We start from the raw sequence: 27,197 nt of genomic DNA, 5'->3' as shown, positions 1-27,197 counted from the left end.
ATGGACAAGTGAGTTGTGGTCCAGCAGGAACCAGGCCATCCGATGCGGAAGGAAACAGGCCACCCCAGAGAAACTAAGGTATTTTATTTGAAGTAACGGAAGAAAAACCAAGAGCGTAAAAAAGTCCAAGTGCTGGGAATGAAGGCATTAGTGCACAGGCGTCAGGGCTTCGTACAGCCTCTGGGCGGCCAGCTCCACCATCTCTCTGAGGGACTCATCGTCTTCACTGCCTTCTTCACACTCCACAATCTGAAAGCGAAAGCACAAACTTCAGCCTACAACCAATCACCCCACGGACTCACATGAACACTCTAGACTCTGGAGGCTGCCTGCCAGGGCCCGAGCCACTGACCTACACGCGTGTGGCTCACACAGTGACTGGAGAGCGGAAGGGGCGGGGCGGGAACAGACTCTTAGGCCCAAGCCCCTACATCTATCGGGTACACTACACTCTGCAAGTCAGGGTAGCAGATCATGCAGCAGGCAGTGAGTGTGGTAAACTACTCCCCCTTGGTGATATTTGACTCAGACTAAGCACCTTACGGCCACTGCCTTGTTAGTGCTCGTGTTTTTAAAGGTAACATTAGTCTCACTATACAGACTGGCTTCAAACTTGCTGTAACTCAGGCCAGCCTCCTGAGCAGCTTACGGGCATGCATTACCCAGCCTAGCTCATGGTCGCTCATGTCTTACAGTGCAACTACAAAACACAGTGCCACGGAGTTCCGAGGCCAGCCTGGGCCACAGGATAAGAACCCATATCTCACAAAGCAAATCAGGAACTGGGCTGTTGGGATGACAGACACGCAGTTCCATATGCTCACCTCTGTGTGTCACCAGGGAGAACCAGGACTTTTCCACACTGTGAAAGCCCCTACCAACTGAGCCAGCCTCCAGCCTCCAAACTGCAGCACCCAGCCGCCAGGCTGCAATTGTATTCCTGTCTGCACTTCATACCTCAATGTCATGAAGACATAGCTACATACCCGTGTCTCCAAGTTAATGTTCGCTGTTTTCCCATCCACTGTGACACTGAGGACAGAGTCATCTTTCACACTGACACAGTCTTCTCCAAATATGTCCCTTTAAGTGGACAGAAATTGGTGTTACTGAGAAAGTCCAACTTTACCGGTGTGGGGGGGATTACACTGAAGAGAGGCCCAAGTCCTGGAAGCAGGATGCTTTTATTTAGCTACTCTGGAGATACGCTGTTGATTATCTGTTCTCCAACAGCTGAAACACAGCTCTAATGGGAATGCTCCACTGTCCCACTTAGCAAGCACTAGCTTTGGTTTTGTTTTTAATTGAACGCCAGGATTCAGCCTGGGGCCTTGCACACACTAGGCAGACATACCACCCCAGCCCTTTAAGACAGGGGTTCACAAGGTTGCCTAGAATGGCCTTGAAACTCCAGTTTGGGGCCAACTTGGGCAATACAGTGAAGTTATGTCTCTTAAAACACGAAACAAAACAAAAAGCCAGTGAAAGCCATTATTAAAAAGCCATGGGTATCAGCATGAAATTTTATAAAAACATAAGGGACACAAAATCCTCCCAAATACTAAGATTTCTACTCAGCTCACTCTCAGCTCAGAGGCAGGAGCAGCCATTTCATTCCCAGAGGATGTCTAAATTGGCTGCCAGGTGATGGGTTCTGACCTAATCCACCAACCGTTCCTCCTTACAGACTCACATCAGGCTGGCATTGGCACAGCTGCACTGGTAACAGACTTGGGGCCTGGGCGAGGAAGAAAGACACTGGGAGCATGACTCTGAAGGGACAGACAGCCTGTGTGTGACTCTGAAGGGACAGACAGCCTGTGTGTGACTCTGAAGGAGACAGCCTGTGTGTGACTCTGAAGGGACAGACAGCCTGTGTGTGACTCTGAAGGAGACAGACAGCCTGTGTGTGACTCTGAAGGGACAGACAGCCTGTGTGTGACTCTGAAGGGACAGCCTGTGACTCTGAAGAACGGAATATAGTGAGCTTCCTCCTCTACTGCACAATAATGCTCTACTCCACGCGGGGCCAAAGCCAAGGCTACCTGGCCACTGCAGAGCTCTCTGAACCAGGAGCCAAAATGTATCTTTCTTCCCTCAGTCTTGTTGACACTTTCTCTAATGAAAACTAAGTCAGTCATTCACCAAGCAAATGAGAGATCAGCACTTCAGGCACGATGTTAGGTGCTGAAATTATAAATTAACTATCCACTGTTAAGAGGTTTCCTAAGATTGCTTAGAAAACATTCCGAAGTCAGCTCAAAGAGCACCCACAGGAAGGCACTGCGGTGGAACACACTGGACTGGAGACGTTCACAGTTACAGACAGACTTACTGGAAAGAAGCTAAACACCCACTTTACCAAATAATTCACATCGAGTCAACACTTAAAATAACTCTTAAAGGCGCAGTGCCATTCAGCTGCCATCATACCAGTCGACAGATGTGCAGGCTTCGTAAGCAGTGCCAACCACGCTGGGTATTGGCATCCGGCACCAACCACAGCGTGAACTTGGACATAACTTAGTACATGAGCCGCACGGGGACACACCATGAGTTCAGAACTCCCACCCGAGTACCCGCACCCCCGTGCACCCACACCCCCAGCTCCCGACACTTACTGCAGCATGACCTCCAGCCTCTTGCTGTAAACGTGCATCTCTAACTTCTTAGAGACCTTCTGCACCGCACCTGGAGGACACCAAACAGAGCATGGCTATGGAAACGTGAAGTAACCATGGAGACCTCCAGTCAAAGCATGTGATGTGTCACCTGCCCACATAAGGCAAATTCATGTGCATTGTGTCACTTCTTGTTTTTATAAAGGAACCACAATGACACCCAGTTCACTTTATTTTCCACATTTCTCAAACTTGCATTCTGAGGAGAGGTGAGTAAATTATAGGTCTAAGACTCCAGCACACACGAGCTGTATCTAGACGTTACGTCATGTAACAGTCTCTGCTATAGCATCTGATACGAGTGTCTTAATAGAGATCAATACTTAAGGAAGGGCTGGAGAGGTGGCTCGTTGTGAAGAGCTCTTCCCGCTCTGAGTTCAGGCCCCAGCACCCACTTGGGGCAGCTCACAGCCTCAACTCCAGCTCTAGGGAATCTGACTGTTCTGTTCTCTGCAGGCACCGTCACTCACCCGCTCATACACAGGCAACGAAATGTAAATCTTAAAAAAAAAAAAACACTTGCCTGGCAGAGCAGTGGTGGTGCACACCTTTAATCCCAGCACCCAGGGGGCAGAGGCAGGCGGATCTCTGTGAGTTCGAGGCCAGCCTGGTCTACACAGTGAGTGCCAAGGCAGCCAGGCCTACAGAGAAACCCTGTCTTAAAAACCAAAACAAAATAATGATAATACTACTACTTGAAGGTGTCTGCCTATTAATAATGACTTCTTTTTTTTTCTTTTACCCCAACAAACACACAACTTGATGGTCAAGATGGTCTTTAATCTGGAGTTACGGTCACCCTGGCCTACCCATACCTCCACCTCTCTGGCCTGCACCAGCTACACAACGAAGTGCCCACTCATGGTCTCTGCTTGCCCAGAGGGCAGGAGAGTTGACATGTGACGTGTGCACACACATTTTCCTTCCCCGAGGCATCACTCATCGCATAGCCCCGCGCTCACTGCATTGCTCAGGCTGGCCTCAGACCTGCAGGAGCGACCCTCTTTCCTCTGACTCCCAAGTGTCAGGAGAAAAGCAACGTGAATCACCCCAGTCTCTTTTCAATGCTTTGGTTTTTTATTCTACAAGACAGGGTCTCTTTTTTGTTGTAGAGCCCAGGCTGGCCCTAAACCTGCCACATAGCTGAGGCTGGCCTTGAATTCACCCCCCTGCCCCTACCGGTCAAGTGCGGGGGTGACAGGTGTGCACCACCGTGCTTGGCCAGAACCATTCTCAGGGCGAAGGTTCCAGGACCAGATGCCCACTAAGTTGGTGCTCTCAGCGCTGACCCACAGAACAAACAGCAGCACTGTTCACAGGGTCAAAGGTGAGGGTGACGACTGAGCAGAGACTCTCACACTGCCATGACCCACAATCAAATGTTCCCCAGCGATTCAAGGAAGGGCCCGCTTACTCATGTCCCTCATGTGACAGAGTGGCCAACACAGAAGACTTAGGGAGTGACCAGCTGCACTTCCTTCCCCGGCGCCCACTCTATGTCTCTAAGACAGGGACATTCTATCCCGAACAGGCTCCTGTATCATGTGAGGGTCCGGCATGGGGGGAAACTCCCAGAATACCTCAGGGTGGCACATCCGGAGTCCACTGTCCGGCACGGTGCAGCCACAGGGCCAAGTCACCAGCCAGCATGGCACATGCCTCACTGATGGGAGCTGCCATTGTGTTCAGCACCAGCCAGCACGGCGCATGCCCTCACTGATGGGAGCCACCATTGTGTTGAGCACCTTCCCTTGAACATGAGGACAGCTCTCTCCCTGAGGGACATGCCAGCTCAGCTGAGCAGTACCTTAACATCGCTCTTCATAGTGCTCTAGAGAACTGTAACTAAACAGGATTCTCCCTTTGTGGGGCCACAATCAGGTCCTACTGTGTGAATGATGAGCCAGAATGAAAAGTAAGGCATCATGTGTTCATACCGCAAAGTCACACACTAAAATTCAGGAAAACTTAAGTTCTACTCGGGGCTCCACTGATCTTGTGTTCTAAGAATCCGGGAGATGGAGTGGGTGAGCATGGGCAAGCCCTACCTTTCCTTATTTTTGGATTCGACTGGACTTCCAGTATCACGGTGGTCACTGTGTCTGCATACATGTCGTTCGAGGGGTTCGCCAGCCACTACAAAGCAAAGGTGGAGTCAGGACGGTAGAACCGCAGCCATACTGCTGCAAGCTCTGCCTGTCAGGCCTGCAGGCCACAGGGAGCTGCTGCTCTAGCTTTTTTGGGGACTCAACTGGCTCCTAGTCACATGAAAGTCCTTTAACCAACCCCCCTCGTGGCAGAAAGTTTTCCACGCATTGCCATTTAACTTGCCCAATTATTTTATTAAAAGAGAAAACTGACCCCAAAGTAACCTACACTATAACTGCTGGTGCTGGGTCAAACTCAGACTCTAACCTCTTTATGTCACTGGCTTAGACAGTGGACCAGAGGGTGAAACACAGTTGTAACGTGACCAGACACTGATGTATGCGCACATCGGACCTCCTGTTTGTACTGGGTCTCAGTGTATCCCCACCCTACCCCACCCCACCGCCTAAATGGGTCTGAGTGGTTTCCCAGCCTGTATGTCTGTCAGAGGAGGGTGCCAGATGTCCTGAAACTGAAATTACAGTCGGTTATGCCACACTGAGCATGTGGGTGCTGGGGATTGAACCCAGGTTCTCTGGAGAGGACATTCCAGCCCAGATGTTTGTTTTTTAAATGTATTTATTTATTTACATATACAGTGTTCTGCCTGCATGTATGCCTGCAGGTCAGAAGAGGGCACTTTTCCCTTGGCAAGACTATTTCTCCAGCTCTCAGAATGCCTTAGTTTTCTGTAGTTTTGTCTAGGGCTGGGCATGTGAACTTCCCTCTTCAAAACTGATGGCACCCCGGAATATCAATAGCCACACTTCTCTGTGATTATACATATGGTTATGGAAACCCCCCCTTCCTCCCCTGAGGTTATCATTGGGCCTCACCTCCAGAACCACCATGCCTGGCTCCTGTATGACAGTGATATTCTTGAACACCTTCAGAGCAGGTTTTTCTTGAATTTCCAATTCTTCTACATCACCTGAAGAAAATTGTAAGACTCATATGATTTTCTTAGAGACTTTAGGAGGCATTGGTCTTTGTGGAGAGAGTTAAACCAGAGCTGCTGTAAGTGGGAAGACTAGTAACATTTAACAGCCATGTTTTATTCCAACTGCTCATAGCAACTGAAGACCATGCAGTACACAATTCCAACACTTGGGTCACTGGCTAGAGAGATCCGTCGCCATAGCACCTCAGCAAAGTGCAAGCCTCATGGGCCAACTCCCCACCTCTGCCTTGAGTCCAGTTGTCACTCAGGGAGCCCAGATGCTGAAGGCTCACTAGTTCTTAAGTGACTAATTCATTCATTCGCTGACAATCATTAATTCATGCCTTTCCTCTTTGGCCATCCTCTGGGATGAGGTCAATCTAAGGTGGGGAGAACCCTCCCCCACTTCTTGCAGGACTGACAGCACTTTGCTCCGGGAGCTGAGGGGCTCAGCAAAGCCACGGCCTGGGGTGCTCTCAGCTCCTCAGAGAGCCCACACTGGTGTTGCAGCTATCACCTTACGTTAGGTAAAGACAGAAACCTGGTAAAATGGTGAGAATGAGACATAGGCTTAGGCTCTAACCACTGTCTTACCACGCAGGCTCCAGACCAGTCCTGGCAGAACAGAGAACACAATATATAAACCCGTAAGTATAGCTACCTAAAACAGATTTAAACACAGGAGGAAAGATCACTGACATTCTTAGGACAGTAAGTGATCAAAGACACATGGGATCTTGAAAAACTTGTATTATTTTTAACATTTTCACTAATGGGTGATAAAGTGACTATGGAGTACACACATGGGAGTCTGAGACAATTATTAAGATGAAGTACATTGTTTCTTAGATTAAAAAAAATTCTCATTCAAAAATCCAATGAAGTGAATTTCTGTAAACATACCTGTTAATTTCTGTAGCTGATAATACAGCAAATTAAAAGGCCCAGTGTATGGGATGGCCTGTGTCTGTTTCACAGTGCTCATGGCCAGGTCGGTGTAATCTGAAAGGAAAATAAGAATAAATACACTGTAAGAAACCAGACCACAGCCGGGCGTTGGTGGCGCACGCCTTTAATCCCAGCACTTGGGAGGCAGAGGCAGGCGGATCTCTGTGAGTTCGAGGCCAGCCTGGTCTATAAGAGCAAGTTCCAGGACAGCCTCCAAAGCCACAGAGAAACCCTGTCTCGAAAAACCAAAAAAAAAAAAAAAAAAAAACCAAAAAAACCCCCAAAAAACAAAAAAAAAAACAAAAAACAAAAAAACAAAAAAAAAAAAAAAGAGAAAGAAACCAGACCACATTATCCTAGCATTTGGGAGTTAGAGGTCGAAGAGTTGAGATAGTGGCCAGACTCAGCTACAAATTGAGACAACAGCTCAAAAACAAAAAAATTACCAAATCACACAAAGTACAACTTGCAAAAATACACACCACAGAGAAAGAAAAACATAGCAGCAGGTCAAGCACCCGAGCCTGGCAGGAGGAGCCCCTGGCAGGCTGCAGCTACAGGCTGCCCAGTTTGCCTCCCTACGCTCATCTCATGCCACGCCCACCCGTTAGTCTGGTTCCGACACAGGACAGTTCCCCTAACCCTTGGACAATTAGGTCGTTGATGCCTCCAAGCCAGCGTGCAGCCATCTCTGCCTTTTCTGCTGTCTCTTTCTGTGACCACCCGGCACGAGCGCTCCCAACTTGAAAGGCATGTCCCACGTCTCTAGGGAAGTCCCCTTTCTTGTCTCACGAAGAAGCCACGCCAGGATGAGCACTTCCCTCAGTAGACTGGCACATCAACAGCCAGGACGGGGTTTCAGTAACTCCCCAGTGTTCAGCGTTAGCCTAGAGGCTGGCCTAAGAGTGAGCTCACTGGGGCCGCACAGAGGCCAGCAGTTAGCAGCACACACTGTTCTCACAGAGGATTTGAGTTCTGCTGAGTCAACAGCCGATTACTCCAGCTGCATGGGGTTCTGACAGCTCCAGCCTCTGCAGGCACCAGCATGTGTGCGTATACATTTAAAAGTAATAAAAGAAAGTTTTTTTAAACAGTTAGTGAAAAAACAGCTTGTACATTTATTTGTATGTGTATGGTAGCTGAAAGATGACGTATCTCACGGTAAATATCTCACTACGATTGTTTTAATTTTTCCCTCACAAAGCTCAATTTGGCAACACACAACAGCACTGAGTGAGTGTACTGTTTACCTGAAGATAAACACTGACCTTGGTATCTGTTATGTGACCTGTATCATTTGGGAAAGCAGTATTCATCAATGGCTCAAAATTTACAGACGAGAGCTCACACGAGGCACTGATGCACTCTGGGGAAAAGCAATTTACAAGCATAAATGTGGCCCTGTGTAGCTTTGTTCTAACCCACTGTTCGCTAGCACATGCTTGTGTGCACGCACATCTACAGCTACAGTCTGTGTTACGTGCTTGCACATTGCGAGGATGCTCCAATGCAGGGAAATAATTAAGAGTTGCGGTGGGGTGCACACTTTAATCTCAGCCCTCGGGAGGCAGGTGGTCTACAGAGTTCCAAGAGAGCCAGGGATACACAGAGAACCCCGTCTTGGAAAAAATAAAGAAACTACGGTTTATTCTCTCCTCCTGGCCATTCTTCTGGAGAGATGAAGAATGAAAAGGCTGAATGAGTTATAGAAAGTTTGGGTCATAAAGGAACAAGGTGTACCTGGGACTGCGCATGCTCACACACAGAGAGCCCTGAGGGTTCACAAGGTGTACCTAGGACTGAGCATGCTCACAGCACTCACACTGAACCAAAACAAATGTAAAAATGCTAGCTGAGTATGGTGGCCCACATGTCCAATCTCAGCTACTTAGGAGGTTCAGTACTGAGGACTGTGAGTTTGAGGAAGCCTCGGCTACAGTGACGCTCTATCTCACAATAAAAGAGGAACCGGGCTGGGGAATGTAGCTAGCTGGTGGAGCACCTGCTTAGCACACTCAAGACCCTAAGGCTGACCCCAGTGTCACAGCTAGCAGCCTCAAACCAACCAAACAAACAAACGTTGAGTCTGGGGGTCAGAGGTTAAGCACTCTCCAGTCAGAAAAGAAAGAGAAGGGCAGGCGGCTGCAGCGTCGGCAGGAGTGAGCGGCCTTGCAAGTGAGCTACTCATAAAAGCTGTGATTTGATAATCTCAATGTTTAACAGATGTTCAGGTAAAGTCTCTTTCCCATGGAGAGATTCAGATCGCATCCAGCTCTTCCTATTTGATTCGTTGCTACTTGAAATCTGACCATTTGGGTGGCTAGATGGCTAAACAGGTAAAGGAGCTTGTCACGGAAGCGTCATGAGCCAAGGTCCATCCCCAGAACGCACAGAGTGGAAGGAGAGAGCCCACCCTGACAGCTGGCCTCTGACCCACAGGCGCGCATGCGTGTGCACACACACACCCACACACACGCTAGCTTGAGCACTTTTCAGACTTCTTTGCAGTGTTAAGATCAGATTTCATTCCAGAGTGAACAGTGTACTTACTGGAGAGGTCACAGGGAGAAAGTATGTGGTAATTAAAGTTTCTTTTAACAAGAATTCCAGAGACCCGCTGGCCCTGTTCTGGTTTCTTGTCTGCCAAAAAGCCCATGACCTAGTTAAAGCAGAGAACACAGAGTGGGTTCAAAGGCAGGCTTTAGGCTGTCATCACATGGGGTGCTCTACCCACTGGGGAGTATGCTAGCCACACAAAGTTCAGTAAGGATGGGACCACACACTGAGATGACACTTTCAACCACTCAAATACAGAAACCTTAAAAATTCAAAGCCCACAATTTTTTATTTGCTTTTTTTATAGACATCATCCTATGTAGCTCAGGCCTGGCCTGGCCCTCGCTATACAGCAGGACCTAAGCACTAGAATAACAGGCATGTGCCAGCATGCCCAGCCGGGCCCCACCCTCCCTCAACGTAAATTCTCTCCGCTACAGACCAGTGAGCTCCCAGGGATGGAGACGTGTCTACACTAGGTAGTGCAGCTGTAGTCGAGCATGAGTGACGCTGTCACACAGTGGCACTCACTCCACTCTGACTGGCTGTGGGACAGCTGTTTCACAGGCCTTGCAGGGCTGTGCTCTCCCTGGAGACCCCGCTTTACTCCAAAGAGATGGACTTCAATGTGATGCGAGCAAGAGGAACCTTAAAAAGAGCTTTAAAAACCGTAAACTTTTGTGGTGCTATGGATCCATCTCGGGTTGTGGCTAGGCAAGGACTGTATACTGAGCCACACCCGTCTGCGAGCAGCACGGCTTAGATAGAAAGCCCCTTCTCAGAGCAAAGCCGCAACCCCAAGTCTGAAGGTCCTTTTACTTTCATGGTTCTGTAAGAAAGGCTATCCGTCAATTAGCTTTCTTTTTCTTTCTTGTCTCTCTGAGATAGGTGTCACTATTGCAGCTCAGGCTGGCATCAAACATTGAATCCTCAAGAGCTGGAATCCCAAGCCGGTGCCACCAAGGAAGGTCCCTTACCAACACCCTCCCCTGGGTGGAGCTACAGCTCAGTGAAGACCTCTTGTTGCTCTCGCCAGGTCCCGCATTTTATCCCCAGCACCTAACTGGGCTCACAACCATTCATGACCCAACTCCAGACACACTCACAGTACACAGACATACCTAACTGGTGGCTCACAACCATTCATGACCCAACTCCAGACACACTCACGGTACACAGACATACATGCAGGCAAAATACAAACACACACAAAATCTGAACATATTCCTTTACCAAAATACACACATATGCACACACACAGGCACACACGCAAGCACGCATACAGACACAGGCACAAGAACACACGCTCTGAACATATCTCCCTGAAAAGAACACGGTTGGGTCAGCACCTGCTGCCTTGTACCTTGGCGAGCTTCTCCCCCCTAAAGTTCAGGGTCACGGCCTCCGTGTTCCGAGGATTGTGAACCTCGATGTGAACTTCATCATTATCTTCGTATTCTCGGATCAGAGCTGCTTTCAGCCTGGCCATTTCATTCTGTTCCCCATGAACTAAAATCTGCACAGAATAAGATGGGACAGTATAAAGAACCCTCACCACAGTGGAGGACTGTCCTTAAGAACATTAGTTAATTTATGAAACGTTTACACTTGAACTGAGGAAACAGTCCTCTTGTAAATTTATTTCTACCTATGTCTGTGGGGGGTGCATGTGAGTACAGGATCTGACAGAGGCCGGAAGAGCCTTCGTAGCTGGAGTTACAGGGAGCTGTAAATCTCTGGGTGTCAGTGCTGGGGACCAAACATGTCCTCTGAAAGAGCAGGCGGCACTCAGAGCCACACCAAGCCATCAGTCCAGACCTGGTTTGCGCCCCTAAAATTGTGACATGCATCCTGGGCACACCCACTTTAAGTAAGGGTAAACACACTGAAGGGCACACACCCTCGTCATCTCTAGCTCCAATGCTCACATCAAAGGCTGAACCAGACGGCTCCCATGGCCTTTCCAGCTTTGAATGAACTTTCTCTTTCTTTTCCTCCTGCTAGGAAAACATCCATTTTCTTTAGGCGTCTGATCGTTTCTTGTTAATTATGTTTTAAAGGGCACTGGCTGTCAGTCATCTGTTTGGCTTTTATTGCCTCTGTCTTCCATGGTAGGCACCTAGTCTCCAAACCACTGGTGGATAGCTTCTAGCTGGCCTTTGGCAGCATGGTCAGCATTACTCCAGCTCAAAGGCTGACCACACTGGGATGCAAGCCCAGTCTGGGCTGCCTGAACACTAACTACAGCATTGCTGTGTACTGTGTAACCCTGACGGAACTTCCCTGTAACACCAAGGCTGCCAGGTTCCTCAGTGTCGGATGCCAAGACTGAGCAAGTGCATGCATAAGAAGCCTGAGTACCCTGGCACTCCATGTGCAGTAAACGCACGTTACTGCCACGATAGCCAGAGCTTCACCCGCAGCCACACAGTGCATAGTGCTGGTTATTAGAATGTAAACACCAAGTCCCCACTGAGGTTTAAACCAGAGGCACAGACAGAACCAGAGGGCCACGAGATGCACCGACTGAAGGCGGGGCAGCAGAGAGGAGAAAGAACAGTTTCCCCATCTGGCCTCAGGTATGGTGTGGGATCCTTGAATTAATCACACACATAGCAGAAACACACGGTAGGGTCTACACTGTGCTCAAATTCTACAGCCTACATATGATGCTAAGGAGGGGAGTTATTTTCTCCATGGAAGAGTTCATCAAGGGCAGAGGGACAATAACCAGGAGGACCAGCATGCAGGAGGTGCTCAAACATTAACAGCACTATCAGCCACTAGATGTCACTCACGCTAATCAAAACGTGCACCAGCAGCCTCATGATAAACAGCAGGCTATTACTGGCCCTACGTGGAAGACATGCAGCATGGCTGAACCTTGAAAACTCAGGACTCTGCTAATGTGAACTACCGAGAACCATCAGATTCAGAAGGACAGTGAGCAACCAGAGAGAAGCTGGATGGGGCTGAGGAGAGAGGAGACTGGGGCACAGGCTTCCGCTTGGGTGGCAGATAGTTCTCAAACTGGAAGTGGGGGCAGCTGTGACGCTGAATTTCATACTTAAAAATGGTGAAAGAGATGGGTGGTGGTGGTGCACGCCTTTAGTCCCATCACTTGGGGGGCAAAAACAGGTGGATCTCTGTGAGTTTGAGGCCAGCCTCATATACAGAGTGAGAACCAGGACAGGTTCCACAGCTACAGAGAAACCCTGTCTTGAGAAACAAAAACAAACAACAACAAAAAGGTGAACGTCAAAAACTGCACAATGTATATGTTTTGGCACAGTAAAAATACTTGATAAAGGAACAAAACACACTAACAAAAGGCCATTTCTTTAAGCAGGTTTTCAGAACACTAGGAAGGTCTAATATATGTTTATGGACACTTATTCCACTTCCAGTTAAAGGCACCTAATTGTTTTCAGCTTAAGGCTCATCCAAATTCCACCCAAGTATGTAATCGCCATTTTTTCAGCTTTTAAAAAAGAATTAGCAGCCGGGCGTTGGTGGCGCACGCCTTTAATCCCAGCACTCGGGAGGCAGAGGCAGGCGGATCTCTGTGAGTTCAAGGCCAGCCTGGTCTACAGATTGAGTTCCAAGACAGCCTCCAAAACAATACGGAGAAACCCTGTCTCGAAAAACCAAAAAGAAAAAAAAAAAAAAGCATTATTGTGTGAGTATATGGTGTGTGGAGGGTGCACATGCCTCAGCACGTATGCGAGGTCAGAGGGCAGCTCTGGTCAGTTCTCTTTTTCTGCCTTTCCATGGTTCTGACGATTGGATTTGAGTCATGAGGCTTGTGAGGCAAGCGCATTTACCCACAGCCGTCTCACTGGCCTATCATTTTTTTCATGGCACTTGAAATATATAAGTAAGTAGTACTAGTAAGGAGCTAATACAGTATGTTTAAATCTCTATCTATGCACACCTTGACTATGTACTATGACTTTCTCCTCTTGTCAAAGGACATTTGCACTGCGGATTTAATAATGATACAGAGCATGCACTGTGGGCCAGGCGCCGTGTCAAGTATGTCACATTCCTGTTCATTTTGTCTGCACAATGGCCTTATAAACTGCCATTACCCTTACTTATAAAGCACAAGGAGCCTCCAGAACTCGCCAAAGACACACTGGAGGAAGCTGGGGTTTCAGACAAGTAGTCACACCCCAAGCCTGGTTCTTAGGCTACCCGAGAGGCAGAGCAAACACTAGCAGAGGGCTGGTAAGTCTGAAGGACTCAGTGTGGAATGGGCCTAACTGCAGGGAGCAGGGATGATTAGACCAAGTGCTGGTGGGATGCTCTGCTCACGACGGCATGCGAGGTTTGTGAGGGGCCTGCATTTCATGCACCTTACACAGACATGGCATACACAGACTAACCACGTGAGGCGGCTTCAGAGCACGGATAAATTCACTGGTTTGCTGGTAATCTGTATGAGCAGAGAAAGAGATGTAATCAACCGACATTTTCAGTGGCAGCTTCTGTCCAGACATGGTGGTGATTTCTTCAGGTTCAGACATGATGTGCTGTTGGAAACAAATACACGAAAAACAGACTATGCAATTAGACAAAAGAAGGTACATTTTGGTTATGTCTTAGCAGTCACAATCTCTAATGTTAACTTTAGGACTGGTACTGTCACAGTCATTCTGATGCTCATGACTTAGCAAGTACCAAACACTTTTGTTTTTCATGGAGTAAACATTTAGTCAGAAAGACCAGGAGATTAACTGGTGCTTAGTGCCCCTAGAACGCTGGCAGTGAAACCTTAATTGGCTCTCTGCTGCGGCAGATCTTCCCAGGCACAAGCACCCACACGGCACAGGCACACCTCTAGTCTGGAGCCATCTGAGCAAATGGCCAGCAGGCTCTCTCATGATATCACACAATGTAGCAAAGGATAAAAATGATCAGAATGAGAAACCACACTCTGTTTAAATTCAAATAGATACCAACAGCAAGAAGACAAGAGACCATGCTTGCCTGGACATCCATTAATTGCCTTTAAAGTCCTGCCCTGTGAGCTACAAAATGTACATCCTTGGTTAAGAACTGCCACTTTATGACAAAAGGAAGATGGCAGTCAGTCCTGGCATGTTATACAGCTCTGTAAAAGTCCATGTCACAGGCTGTGCACCCCTCATCTGAAAAACTTCTAAATCTAATGGTTTTGAGCAAAAATGCCTGGGGAAGCTCAGCTGGTATAGCATACACAAAATAACCCTAAACGCAAACACCACAGAACCTGAACACGACTTATTCCGGCATTCTGGATGAAACAGTGACCCTCACCCCAAGACGGTGACTGACCTTGGCAAGCGTCCCTTCTACACAGTACCCTGCGATGATGACACCGTTCCTCTTGTCTGTACACCAGCTTTCAAACAGCTCTCTGGACAAGCCGTTTTGGATCATGCCTGGAGAAGCCATTACAACACTGGGGCCGATGTCGTCAAAGTGATCCATACTCTGAGACAAAAGACGGGTTAAAAGCCGATCACCAGCCTGGTCAAAGCACCGTGATGCAGGGAGGAGGGAGCCTCAGCAGGGAGGGTGTGTCTGCAACACACACACACACACACACACACACACACACACACACACACACACACACACACACACACACACACAGCCCCCTTCCTCCCCAAGCATCACCTTGAGGTTGCTAATGTGCTTGAAAACGAAGGGGTTGTTGATGTTGATCTGCTTTCGGATCTTGTCATTCATGGCGTTCACGTAGGTCTGGTACACCGCCATGCACTTCTTGGCCAGAGACGATGCATAGTAAATGGGAATGTCATGCAGTTCTGGGTGGTTCTGCCAGTACTCATCTACAGTGATTTTATGAGAGGCAAACATCACTTGCCTTACAAAGTAAACAATTCAAATAATTAACCATAACAAAAATTAACTTTAAAAAATTTGAACAACTGAGAACTGAGAACAACTATACAACTGCACTTTATGAGTTTGAGAAAAGCTACAAATCTAAATACTGACATGACATCTAAAAATAACATAAGGTTGTGATAAGAGATCAGAAACGTGGATCTATTAACAGATGCTTCATTTTAAATTTATGCTAATAGACCATAACTTACTACTCTAGAGACAGACTCCTCCAGAGGTTTTAATTCAATTATTATTTAAATGGACTTACCAACTGCTTATTAAGTCATATCATTATAACATTATAATTGTATTTCCAAAACCTTTATACACAAACCACTTATTGCTAATTAATGAAAGTAGTGAACAAAATACCTTCACATGAAGGCCTGTTTTCAGGTGCACCCAGGAAACGTCTGTCTATGAAGAGTTTAGGGTTGGAGCACTTGAGGTACATGAGGCGTTTAGGGTGCCATTCATTACTTACCTGCAATCAAGCTTGCCTGGATGACTGACATTTTTATTTGTGACAACTGGTACTCTGAATACCGGTGACATCATAGTAACACCTTTATTCCTCTGCTGGCTACAACAGCTTTTCACTCACGACTTGACAGGACAGCCTGAGTCGCCATCAGGTTCACAAGACTGAATGGCAGTGTCCGTGAAGGACTGACGGGCCCTGAGGTACACTTGCCCACCTTCCCTTGCCTGCTTTTTGTTCACTGTGACAAACACACCGTCCCCACCTCAGAAACAACAGCACTGAACGAGCAGGCGTCCTCTCTAGCTCTCATGCGCGCTGACTATGAACACAGGCGCTGACCAACTACAAGAGTGCTTCCCATGCAGAGTCATCACTGCGCAAGCTCGGAAGGGCCAGTCAGCACAATGCACACCCTTCTTGGTACGAAGTCAGCACACTGGCTAAAGTCTCTCAAAGACAGAGAAGCACATAACAAACAAACAAATAAATAAAAAACCTGCTCCAGTTTCTACTAGTTGTTTGTATTTTTACTTAAGCAGAAGCATAGTACATGTAGTTTTTGAGTACTTCTTTTTCCACAAACTTAATACTATGAAAAATCTACATTCCGTCCTCTAGCTCTATTTATACTGACACAGTATTTCCTGAAAATACTACAATGATGAAGGGTCAGACCTGGGATCCCAGCACCTGGGAATTCTCAGCTAGCCTGGGCTATACAGTGAGACATCGTCTACTGATAGGTGGGACTAGGAGACAAGGAGAATTCTGGGAGGTGTAGGCAGAGTCAGTCACCATGTAGGATGTGAGAGGAGTTAACAGGTCCGGACTCTTTCTCCAGTAAGGTAAGACCACGTGGAAATACACAGATTAATAGAAATGGGTTAGCAATTAAGACAGAGCTAGCCCATAAGAAGCCCAAGCCAATGGCCAAACAGCATCGTAACTAATATAGTGTCCATGTGCTTCTTTGGGGCAGCTGAGGAACCGAGTGGGAAATTCCATAACAGTCTGTAACAAACAAACCCTCAAATAACAGCAACAAAGGGCCCAAGAGGACACACTACCTCTCTTCCTGTCCTAAAAGTGTCACTGTTAGTCTAAAGTCTCGCGTTAGAAGGCTCTTGGAACTATGGGAAGCGGAAAGGCACACCAGTCTGGCTTTCACAGCAGTAGATGTGAGGTGCCTGCCTCTCCCTGGCTCTCATAGCACCCCCATGGCACTGGAGACTGAGCCTGGGTCTCATGCATGCCGGGCAATGCTCCGACACTGAGCTACACCTTCACTTCCCAAATCAATTTTTTAAAAAGGTTTATTTGTTTATTATATACACAGTATTCTGCCTGCGTGCATGTCTGCAGGCCCGAAGAGGGCACCAGATCTCATTGTAGATGGTTGTGAGTCACCATGTGGTTGCTGGGAATTGAACTCTGGACCTCTGGAAGAGCAGTCAGTGCTCTTAACCTCTGAGCCATCTCTCCAGCCCCCAAATCAAATTTTTAAGCGAAGAAAGATGGAGTGCCGTATCTAAGGCTGTGAGAGTACGTGGGTTTCAAATACCTAGGATCAGCAGCAGCTCCTGAGCTCTCCCGAGAGCAAACACAGGAATGAGAGCCCTGCCCCCTCTGTTGACAATGTCGTGCACAGTGTTGCAGAACCTTGCTTCTCGCTCTTCCCGCTTCTCGTGGATGTGGGTCCCGTACGTAGACTCCTAAAGAACAGGGGAGACATGTAAGATCACCATCAACCAGCATGGAGATGTCAAAGCTTGAGCATTAAGGACAAACTGAGGCAAAGATTCATCTCTTTAGCAACGGGGCATTAACCTGAGCATTAGTAATAACTTGAAAAAACAGTAAATAAATTAGAATCCCAATCTTATGGCCAATATTACAGAAATGGAGCCAGGAAATAGTGTAAAAGGTAACTTTGCTACATGTTTTTCCTCCTAACCTGGAGGAGTCAAAGTTTCATAAGCAGATGTAGGTAATGTTTCTCAGGTTCATATTCTACACCTCACTACATGGGAGCCGCTGCATTCCCTGGACTTATCAGAACTACAGATCCCGCCCCCTCACAGCAGCAGCCCAGAGAAAGGTGCTGCCTCTCTTGCAGGATGGAAACCATCCTCCTCAGTGTAAGGCTGGTGTCTGTGCTGAGCACACAGCTAAGCCACATGGAATCCATTTTGCATGGCACACGGGGACAGCAACAGGCAGGGGCCCTCATACTTGTGCAGTTAAGTGTCTAAGCCACAGTCACAGGGACCAAATGTACTTGATGTTCCCGTGTGTGGTAGGCCCAGAAGATGTCCATTCCCTGACACTGGGTCAAACACCACTCCACCAAAAGTGCTTCTGAAGTAGTCCACTCTCCTTTCCATCAGACATGCAAACTAACAAAACGTGAAAGTATCTGTGGAAAAGCCATCAGCACGGCAAAGGCAATGGGACCACATCTAACACTGTTTAATATGTTCTTCTAATAAACTCACCCCGAGAAAGACATGCAGAACACAGGGATGCCTACCCTGTCTCCTCACACTGCTGAGAGAGACCATGTTTCTAAAACTAGACTAGAATTAGCACACTTTACAGCAAAGGAGAGAAAAGAACCAGGGAAATTCTTATGAAGTAAACATAAATTTCCATCAACAACATCAGGAACTTGACAGTGAGATTTTTTTCCACTAGAAGTTCTGATTACATTACACCAACTATAACCCAGTCCATTAATACTTACAATGATAAGGATGTCTGGCTTAATATTAGGGATTTCAGCAGCCATTAGGTGTCTGTCTTCTTGTCTTGAGAAATCACCTGTATACAACAGCTGTGAGAAAACAAAACTAGAAAATCAAGACTTGGAAAAGGCTCCATTTACTAGTAAGCAACTGAACCCTAAAGTCTAACAGTAAAGTTGAATTTAAAAAAGAAAACCCTTCTGCCTACACGTGAGGAATTTTAGATACAACACTTGCATCTAATTTTAGATGTGTAACAAGTCACAAAGGCCATCCTTGTTTCAGTTATTCAATTTTCCCGAAAAATATGCCCATATTCACCCCCTCAAAGATAACCTACATATCAGTACAATTCCCAATGAGAAATCAGGTCTATTCTCCGCCATTTCCTGTTTATTTCTGGTGCCCTGGAGAGAACTAGCAACTTGATGACACTGTACACGTCAGTGCGCAGGCATTTCAAATAGGCGAGCAGCCACAACGTGCCACTAAAACCTGTCTCTCCACTTGCTCAAGCAGAGTCACTGAAAACTTACACGAGAGAAAAAGCCAAGGCTCCCTCTATGTCTCATTTGGTGGCCATTTTTAAAAAGCTGCCATGTTGATTCTGGGGTGCAGTCACTGTGTAGACAGCTGCTCTGGAGTCTAGATGGCTCGGCTGCTCAAGATACCTGCTACCACGCCTAATGACTTGAACTCACTCCTTGGAACTCACATGGCTGTTCTCTTATCTACCCACCTACCTATACACATACACACACACACACACACACACACACACACAGAGAGAGAGAGAGAGAGAGAGAGAGGGAGGGAGGGAGGGAGGGAGGGAGGGAGGGAGGGAGGGAGGGAGGGAGGGAGGGAGGGAGGGAGAGAGAGAGAGAGAGAGAGAGAGAGAGAGAGACGTGGACATAAACACCAAATCATGTTTTGACTTTGTTAACTAACTTTGGTTCATCGTGTGTTGGTGGGCAGGTGTGTACATCGCACAGCATGGGGAGGTCAGAGGGCAACCTTCGGGAGCTGGTCCTTGCCTTCTATTGTGGGCTCTAGGAATTGAAGGCAGGTGCTCAGGCTTGTACAGAACACACTTCTACATGCTGAGCCATGTTTTAGTTTTAAACAGAGGCAGTCGCAAAGATGGTTTTTCCCTAACCATTTTCTGAAGGTCAGCTGAGGTGGGATGAGCCTCTGATGGCTGGGGAATTTGCTCTGCTGGAATGGGGAGGGAATAGCAGTGACTTTAGCTCGCTTCAGTGTTCCAACTTTCTGGAATCTTCGGGACGTTTCCACACCCGTCAGAGCAGGAAGCTCGGAACCGACTTCTCTTGGGGAGAAGGGCAAGCTAGATCGTACCTTCACTCCTGCGATCTCAATCATAAACATGGCGGCTCCCAGGACGTGGCCGGCGTGGTAGCACCAGAACTTGATTCCTGCTACCTCCTTCACTTCATGGAAGTTAATGGTTTCGATTTTGTCCATGCTTTCTTCCAGGTCTGTCTCAGTGTACAGCATGTCATCTGCCGATATGTTGCTGAAAGTGTAGGTGACACACGGATGTAATATTTCTTAATGCCACAGTACACAGGGATGGGGTTATGGCTCAGGGACAGAGATTTGCCAGAAGGCACAGGGCTCCAGGTTCAGTCCCCGTACTGAAAACAAAACAGCAACGACAAACCCTACAGCTTAGAATCTCAGATAGCTTCTATAATTATAATACAAAGGTGTGCATAGTGACAGAGCTTAACCGTGAGCACAGTGTGACATAAACACTCCTGGCCCTAAGTAAACGTCAGTACATAAGACACAGCAACCTGCATATTTATTTATTTGTTTGACTACTGGGCACCGGACTTGAGGGCGCAGATGCTAGGCAGGTGCTGTCCCAGAGCTATGTCCCAGCTCCCTACTCTTCCTCAGTGTCAGTCTGTGCAGCCAGGCTCTCACTGGGCTGCTCAAGCTGACCTTGAACTTGCAATCGTCCTGTATGAGCCTGAGGTGGGATCATGGGTTTGTGCTACAGGGCCCAGCTACACAAATCCCTCTTTAATATGGTATTTCTCAACTTCTTCCTCTACCATTCCTGAGGGAATAATATTCATACACATGAACACATAGCAGACATTCTCCACTGGCCTGGAAAAGGACTCCCTCAATGTTGAGTGTAACATCTCTTGAAAATTACAGAAACAAACTTCACATAGACTCTGTAGCCACATTGGATGGCTTCCCGGCCAGCTGTCTCTTACTCTGAGCGCTTTAGGTGAATAACCTCAATGTGCCTCATGTGACTGTCTGTAAAATGCATTTACAGAGGAGCTGGCGTCACGAGTTTGGTGAGGTTCGAGGGGACTGGGCACCGAGGACTATGCGGTACTGGTTAACAGCATTCGCATTACTGGTTTCCATTCCTTTGTATTTACATATGATGAGTAGCAAACACCACGCTAGCTGTCTGGATAAGAGCCTATTGCTGAAGGCTAACACTTCACACGGCAGGTATCACAAACACGTTGGACCCTTTGTGGTAGAGGAGTAGACATTTCTCTTACAACTTTTCCAGAGCACAGCACCACTTAAGGCAATTTTCTCTAGTCAGATGTCCAAAGAAAGAATTCACTGTGCTAATGCAGACAGGCTTAAGTTACTGGAATGGCCAAGTGCACCTCACAGGGTGTTTCTGTTAAACTTTTCAAGTTCTACACTCACACAGATTTGAAAGGAAACCATACACAGACTGTAGCTGGATGGCGCTGATGATATACAAGGCGTACCCTGAAGCTGGATTATGGCATCATTCTGAAACAACAGTCTGCACCCGAACCGTGAGCATGGGGTGTAGTCCGCACGACCCGCGGAAGTGACTCACCTGACTTTGACATAGTCTGAGAGGAGCCATCTGTAAATAGCCTTTGTGGCATGCGTCATAAATGTCCGTCCTTTGAAGCTTGTCTTCTGGAGGAACCAGGGCAGAGCTCCACAGTGATCCAGATGGAAACTGACAAAGACACGACCATCAGTGCTCTGGGTAGCAGAGGCCAGCACCCCACCGAGTTCCTGCTCAACGCATGAGGACACTTTCAGAAACCAAGGGGAGGTATGCCAGGTCTCTTCTACCTCAAGAGATCAAACTCATGTCAGGCTTGCTAGCTGGTACCTCTAACCTCTGGGCCTTCTCGATACCGCCCCACCCCCATCAGAGATCAATCAGCGGGGGATTGGCAGCCAGAATTATAACAGCTTCATGAAGGGCCTTGTTGTGCTGCCTATGCTGGCCTCAGATTAATAGCAATCCTCCAGCCTCAGCTTCCTGAATGTCGGGATTACAGGCATGCACCGCCATGTCTTCCTTAAGTGAAGCTCTTTTTGTTGTTGTTTGTCCTTTTGAGACAGGGTTTCTCTGTGTAGTCCTGGGTATCCTAGAACTCACTCTGTAGACCAGGTTGGCCTCGAACTCACAGAGACCCGCCTGGCTCTGTCTTGAAGTGCTGGGACTAAACTTATGTGAAATTCTCACTGAGGTTTGTGACAAGACAGCAAGGTCAAGGGGTTTCCAGGAGAGGCTTCCGTGGTTTCATCTGAGGTGACCCAGAGGACACAAGCTTTCCACCACCACTCACTGCACCTCACACAGCCGTTTCCCAGTCAACTTCCCTAGCCTGATGACAGAACAGTGTTGGTTTAGACTTAGAAATCTACAGCGTGCTTCCTAATAGAAAATATTTGTTTTTGTTTTTTATTTTATCTTTGAGAAAAGGTCTCACTATGCATTTGTGACTAACTTGGAACTCACTGGGTAGAGCATGCTGGTCTCAAACTCGGAGACCTGCCTGTCTCTGACTCCTAGCATTTTGGGACTAAAGCCCTGCACCACTACTCCCAGCTTTTAAAAACCAAAATCTGCCCAGCAAGAGGCTCAGAGAATAAAGGTACCTGACAACAAGCTGACCACAGAGTTCAACCACCAGGATCCACAGAAGGAAGAGAAAAGCAGCTCCTATACATACATTGTCCTCTGATTCCACACCTCCTCCAACACTGTAGCATGCACATGCGCACACACACACACACACACACACACACACACACACACACACACACACACACACACACACGTAAACAAAACCTCATAGAAAGGCTTGAAAAGTGGTGCTGTCAATAAGGAAACTTACTGACTGATTAGCAGAAGGTCGATCTCGGCTGGGTCGATGAGATCAATGTAAGGAAGAGCGTCCATTCCTTCCAGGCCAGGGTGGATCCCACAGTCCAGCTGAAGGAGGAAAAACCCAGCAAACAGGTCACAACCTGTTATACATCTGATGAAAACTCATCCAGCAGATGCCGAGACCACATTCAGAGGAGCCTGGTGTGCACTCAGATCTGGGTTGCATGGAAGGGGGGTGTGCCCGAAGCAGCTCTCACATTTCAGACACAGCCCACATTTAGCAGCAAGGATACAGAATACAAGACATCGAGTTCTTCCTCATGCGCACCGCTATTGATAGGCATTTCCAAGTCTGTTGTTATGGAGCACTTCTCTCACTAGGGAGAGCACTAGCAACACGTTCCTGCAAGCTGATGACTGGGGATTTCTTCTATGGGGAGCTATTACCAAATCAGTAAATTCTTACATCAATGACTCTGGTGGGAGCTGGAGAGATGGCTCAGTAATTAAGAGACTGCGGTTATTCTTCCACGGAACCTGGTTTGACACCCAGCTCACAGCCATCCAAAGTTCCATTTCCAGGGATCCGATGCCCTCTCTGGCCTCTGCAGGCAGCAGACACAAACACGGCACAGATGTCCATAGGGGCCCAACCCCCATAGAGACAAGTGACCGTGTTTTTAAACAGGTGACTCTGGTACAGATGCCTGTGTTTCTAAGACTGACAGAGGCAAGGAAGAAAGGAGAACACAGGAACAAGAGCCCGTGCCTGCCTCTTTCCTGGAACCGTAGGAGCCAGTGCTCCTGATCCCTCCTCCTCACAGACAAGCAGATGGACCTGACAGAGAGCCGGCAGGACGGATGCCACTTGTGGGGTGGCCAAAGCTGACATACATCCAGGGTACTTAGGTCCTTCTCAAAGATGTAGGGTCGTCTGGTTATCTAGACACTTCAGGAATGGATGAGAACGTGGAAGAGATGGTAGTCTGGCAGATCTAGTTGGCAGTTTTACAGTCTTACAAGGTATCCTTTTAGGCTACTTAATGCTTTCAATTACTAAGCACAAGTGTGTTAGTCTTTCAGCACAGTGTTGGCTATATACACGTACATCTCTTTCAGCTGGTGCTGCAGGGATAACTGGCTCACTAGGCCAGACTGTTATAGCCAGTACGGACAGAGTTACAGTGTTTTCTTGACTGTGCCAGCAATCACTGCCCAGGCTAGGGTGTGATTCAGTGGTAGAATACATGTTCCCATGCACAAGGCCCAAGTCCAATTTCCAGTACCAAACAGCAATAATACCACTGATAATACTTACCATGATTTTTCTTCCTTTGAACTCCAGAATAATACATGATCTTCCCACTTCCTGCCCAGCACCGCTGCAAACATTCAAAGGGAGAAATAAAATGATTAGAAAGCCATTAAAGCAGTCCAAAGCTGGGTTTGGTGGCACATCTACAGTGCCAGCGCTAAGACTACAGTGGGTAAATGAGTGTGCAGTGAGCCCGTCTCACTCCCGCCAGTAATATTCAACACAGTAAATTCTCTCTTTCACAAGCTCCTGGACTGGCTTTCTTCCTGGAATGCTCTGCTCTTGGCTACTGACACGACGGTCTCCTTTAGATCATCTGGGTCTCAGCTCAGGTTTCACCTTCTCAGACCCTTTTTCAACTTCCCACTCTGATGTACCTTTTATTGCATGCCTCAATCTGCCACCCCACATCACTGCGGCATAACACAGATACTTTTTTTTTTTTGGTTTTTTTCAAGACAGGGTTTCTCTGTATTGTTTTGGAGGCTGTCCTGGAACTCGCTCTGTAGACCATGCTGGCCTCGAACTCACAGAGATCTGCCTGCCTCTGCCTCCCGAGTGCTGGAATTAAAGGTATGTGCCACCAACGCCCGGCCAGATACATTTATTTATGGCGTATCTCACATATTAAAATGGCAGCTCTATTAAGAGACATGTCTATCTTGTTCACTTGTGTTCTGCTATGGCATCTGAAATGTTTGCCAAACTCCCAAACTTAGAAACGCTATGCTAAGTGAAAGAAACTAAGCACAAAGGGCTCATATTGTATGATTCCATTTATATGAAATGTCTCAAAAAGGCAAATCCACAGAGATTGATGGTCGCTGAAGACTAGGGAGGGTGGGGGGAAACGAGTGTGATTCCTAATGGGCTCTTTTTTAAAAAAAAGGGAGGGGGGAGTAATGAAATGCTCTGGAATTAGGTACTGCAGTTGTAATAGAGGTTATATAATCCCTCAAGTACACTAAAATCATTGAAGCTGATCGTGATGGCGCACATCCTGTCATCCCAGCACCGGGGACACTGAGGCAGGAGAACTGTCATGAGTTCATTCCAGGCCAGTGTGGGCTACACAGCCTGACCCTATGTCCAAAAAACAAACAAGCAAAAAGCCACATCCCAAAGCACGCACCGGACCGCACAGCTTTAGAAGCTGACTTTCCCGGCTGCACTTCTGCCCTCCTGCACTGGCTACTCAAGGATTCTGGAATGTACCCCCTGTGCTCCATGACTACCCCTTCAGATAACGTCCGAGCACCTATAAAATGCTCAGGACTTTATGTGTGAACTCTGGAAACCCAATTCTTCCTAGCCCGTCGCCCTCACCCTGCTGGCTGGTTATAGGCCCTCATCACTCCGAACTGGTCCAGGTCAGCGACACCCTGCCAGGGTCTCTTCATTTAGTCTATCTTTTCAGTCATCTCCCGCCCTGGGATTTTTCTTCTTGTCACGACACTGATTGAAGCAAACAACACATGTTGCCACTTCACCCAAACGTGACGCTTTTACTCTGCCCCTTCTTGACGGCTCAGTGGGTCACTAGCAAAAGACCCACGGAGTGCTTTTAAAGGGGGTTGGGGGTGGCCGCAGTCTAATGTAACTCCTACGATGTTAGAGTTGCTTCAAATCCCTTGTTGGCCCCCTGTAACTGGTGTGACAAATATTCACTTTTTTTTTTTTTTTTGATTTTTCGAGACAGGGTTTCTCTGTGGCTTTGGAGGCTGTCCTGGAACTCGCTTGGTAGTCCAGGCTGGTCTGGAACTCACAGAGATCCGCCTGCCTCTGCCTCCCGAGTGCTGGGATTAAAGGCGTGCACTACCAACGCCCGGCGACAAATACTCACTCTTTAATATCTACAAAAGGTCCTTCACAAGGTGGATCCTGATAGCCTGCCCCAATTCATCTGCTCTCTGTTAGCCACGAGCTGGGACCACTCCCATGTTCCCCTGGGACACTCTGGCTCCTACACGGTCTTTAATTTCTGTGAATTCTTTAACACTTAGGTCGCACATCAATCGTATTTCCAGGATGCATGAGATATCCTTGCCTCAATCTGTTAGGAAGCCCCATCTCCAGGCTTTCTGGCCCTTGAGGCAATGCCTACCTGCCCTCTTGTAACAGGTGTCTAAGGGGCATTATATACTGAGCCTTAAGCTTTCTCCCCCACAAGGAGTGTTGTTTACGCATGAGGAAGTGGGTTTGTGGCGGTTACTTCCCTACCATAGAGAAACACTGGATTTCCGGTTTGCCTCCTCAGTAGCTGTCTCTTGTTTTCACAGACTCATTCCAGCACTCCCAAGTCGGCTCTACAATCTCACCAAAGGAGTTAAATCATGAACTCAGCCCGTGCCTGGTGAGGTATTTGATACTTGCTTATTGTATATAGGGGGACAGCAGGGACACTTGGGTGCAATCATTCGGTAAGTGCTTAGTAAATCTTACTGATGGATGGGTAAAGGAGCTAGTTTCTTGTGAAAGATGCACACTTTCATGTGGTGCTAGCCAGTCTCTAAAACCGAGCAATAATCGTGAGTTCTGTCAAACCGCGCATCTGTACCAAAGCATTCTCCACCTTTACACGAGTGAGGCAATTCTCTGCAAACGTTCCAGAATCCTGAAAGCCATTTCCACTAAAGCCAGTCTTCTACGGTAACGTAGCGCTGAATCTCTCCCCGTGACACCCCTGCTTTCTCCTCTGCAATTTCCTCCCACCTTCTGCCAAGGTCTGAGCTCTGAAGGTACGCACTCGTACCTCGTCTTTATTACCCCGGGCATCCGAGCACGTGTGGGATCCCGGAGATAATTTAGACAAACACAGCCCTTCCTTGCACTGTCCCCCTCCACATGCCGGTTCCCTCAAGGCGTGACCTGATGTGCGAGATCCAGGCTCAGGCTAATTGGCAACCTTTTCTTTATGAAAGCGCCCAGTGACCTGGATTTTTTTTTCTAACGCCGAAATAGCCTCCCCTGAGACCGAAGGAAAAGTAAGATGACATTGAACCTAGCAGGCCCCTCGATCAACATTCTCTAAACCCCGTGAGCCTGGGAGGCCGGACCCGCAGGAGGCGACCCCTCCAGGCTCACACACATCCGGGACCTTCGCTCCCTCTCCAGCTCGTCCCTTACAGGGGTCGGATCAGCAGCTGGTCGCTCTCCTCTGCAGGGATCGCGGACATCCTGGCAGTCTCAGGAGCGGCGTGGACCAGAAACCCGTCGCCGCAGCCTCTAAACCGAAAGCAGAGCCACGGCGAGCAGAGAAGGTAAAAGCCGCCGGCCACCCACACAAAACTTCCGGCGCTCCAGTGCGCCCAG

At 47.9% G+C, this 27,197-nt stretch overlaps 1 protein-coding gene and 1 non-coding gene across 4 annotated transcripts; both read right to left on the bottom strand.

The window, feature by feature from the left end:
- Window positions 1-67: 67 nt before the first annotated feature.
- Window positions 68-27,194, bottom strand: Cpsf3 (cleavage and polyadenylation specific factor 3). Of its 3 annotated transcripts, XM_040731009.1 has the most exons (18): window positions 27,012-27,194; window positions 23,889-23,952; window positions 22,578-22,675; window positions 21,275-21,403; window positions 19,759-19,936; window positions 18,402-18,491; window positions 17,220-17,370; window positions 14,938-15,113; window positions 14,593-14,751; window positions 13,662-13,808; window positions 10,637-10,789; window positions 9,268-9,376; window positions 6,673-6,771; window positions 5,666-5,760; window positions 4,730-4,817; window positions 2,622-2,691; window positions 987-1,083; window positions 68-249 (listed from the first exon to the last, which is right to left on the bottom strand). In XM_040731009.1, exons 1-18 carry the CDS (start codon window positions 27,059-27,061, stop codon window positions 148-150), a joined length of 2,055 nt encoding a protein of 684 aa, XP_040586943.1. In that variant the 5' UTR covers window positions 27,062-27,194; the 3' UTR covers window positions 68-147. The 3 variants fall into 3 exon arrangements, 2 of the variants coding, with proteins under 2 accessions (XP_040586943.1, XP_040586944.1); XM_040731010.1 differs by lacking the exons at window positions 23,889-23,952; window positions 27,012-27,194 and adding an exon at window positions 23,037-23,057; XR_005870876.1 differs by lacking the exons at window positions 68-249; window positions 987-1,083; window positions 2,622-2,691; window positions 4,730-4,817 and having other exon boundaries at window positions 10,623-10,789.
- LOC121133891 lies at window positions 25,328-25,459 on the bottom strand. Its single transcript, XR_005870903.1, has one exon. It is a non-coding gene; the product is annotated as a small nucleolar RNA SNORA21 (small nucleolar RNA).
- Window positions 27,195-27,197: the final 3 nt, after the last annotated feature.

This window comes from Mesocricetus auratus, unplaced genomic scaffold (genome assembly GCF_017639785.1).
Source record: "Mesocricetus auratus isolate SY011 unplaced genomic scaffold, BCM_Maur_2.0 Super-Scaffold_100024, whole genome shotgun sequence".
In the NCBI taxonomy this organism is placed as follows: domain Eukaryota; kingdom Metazoa; phylum Chordata; class Mammalia; order Rodentia; family Cricetidae; genus Mesocricetus; species Mesocricetus auratus.
The sequence above is the reverse complement of the archived record's forward strand: the minus strand, read 5'-3'. Positions and strand labels throughout refer to the sequence as shown.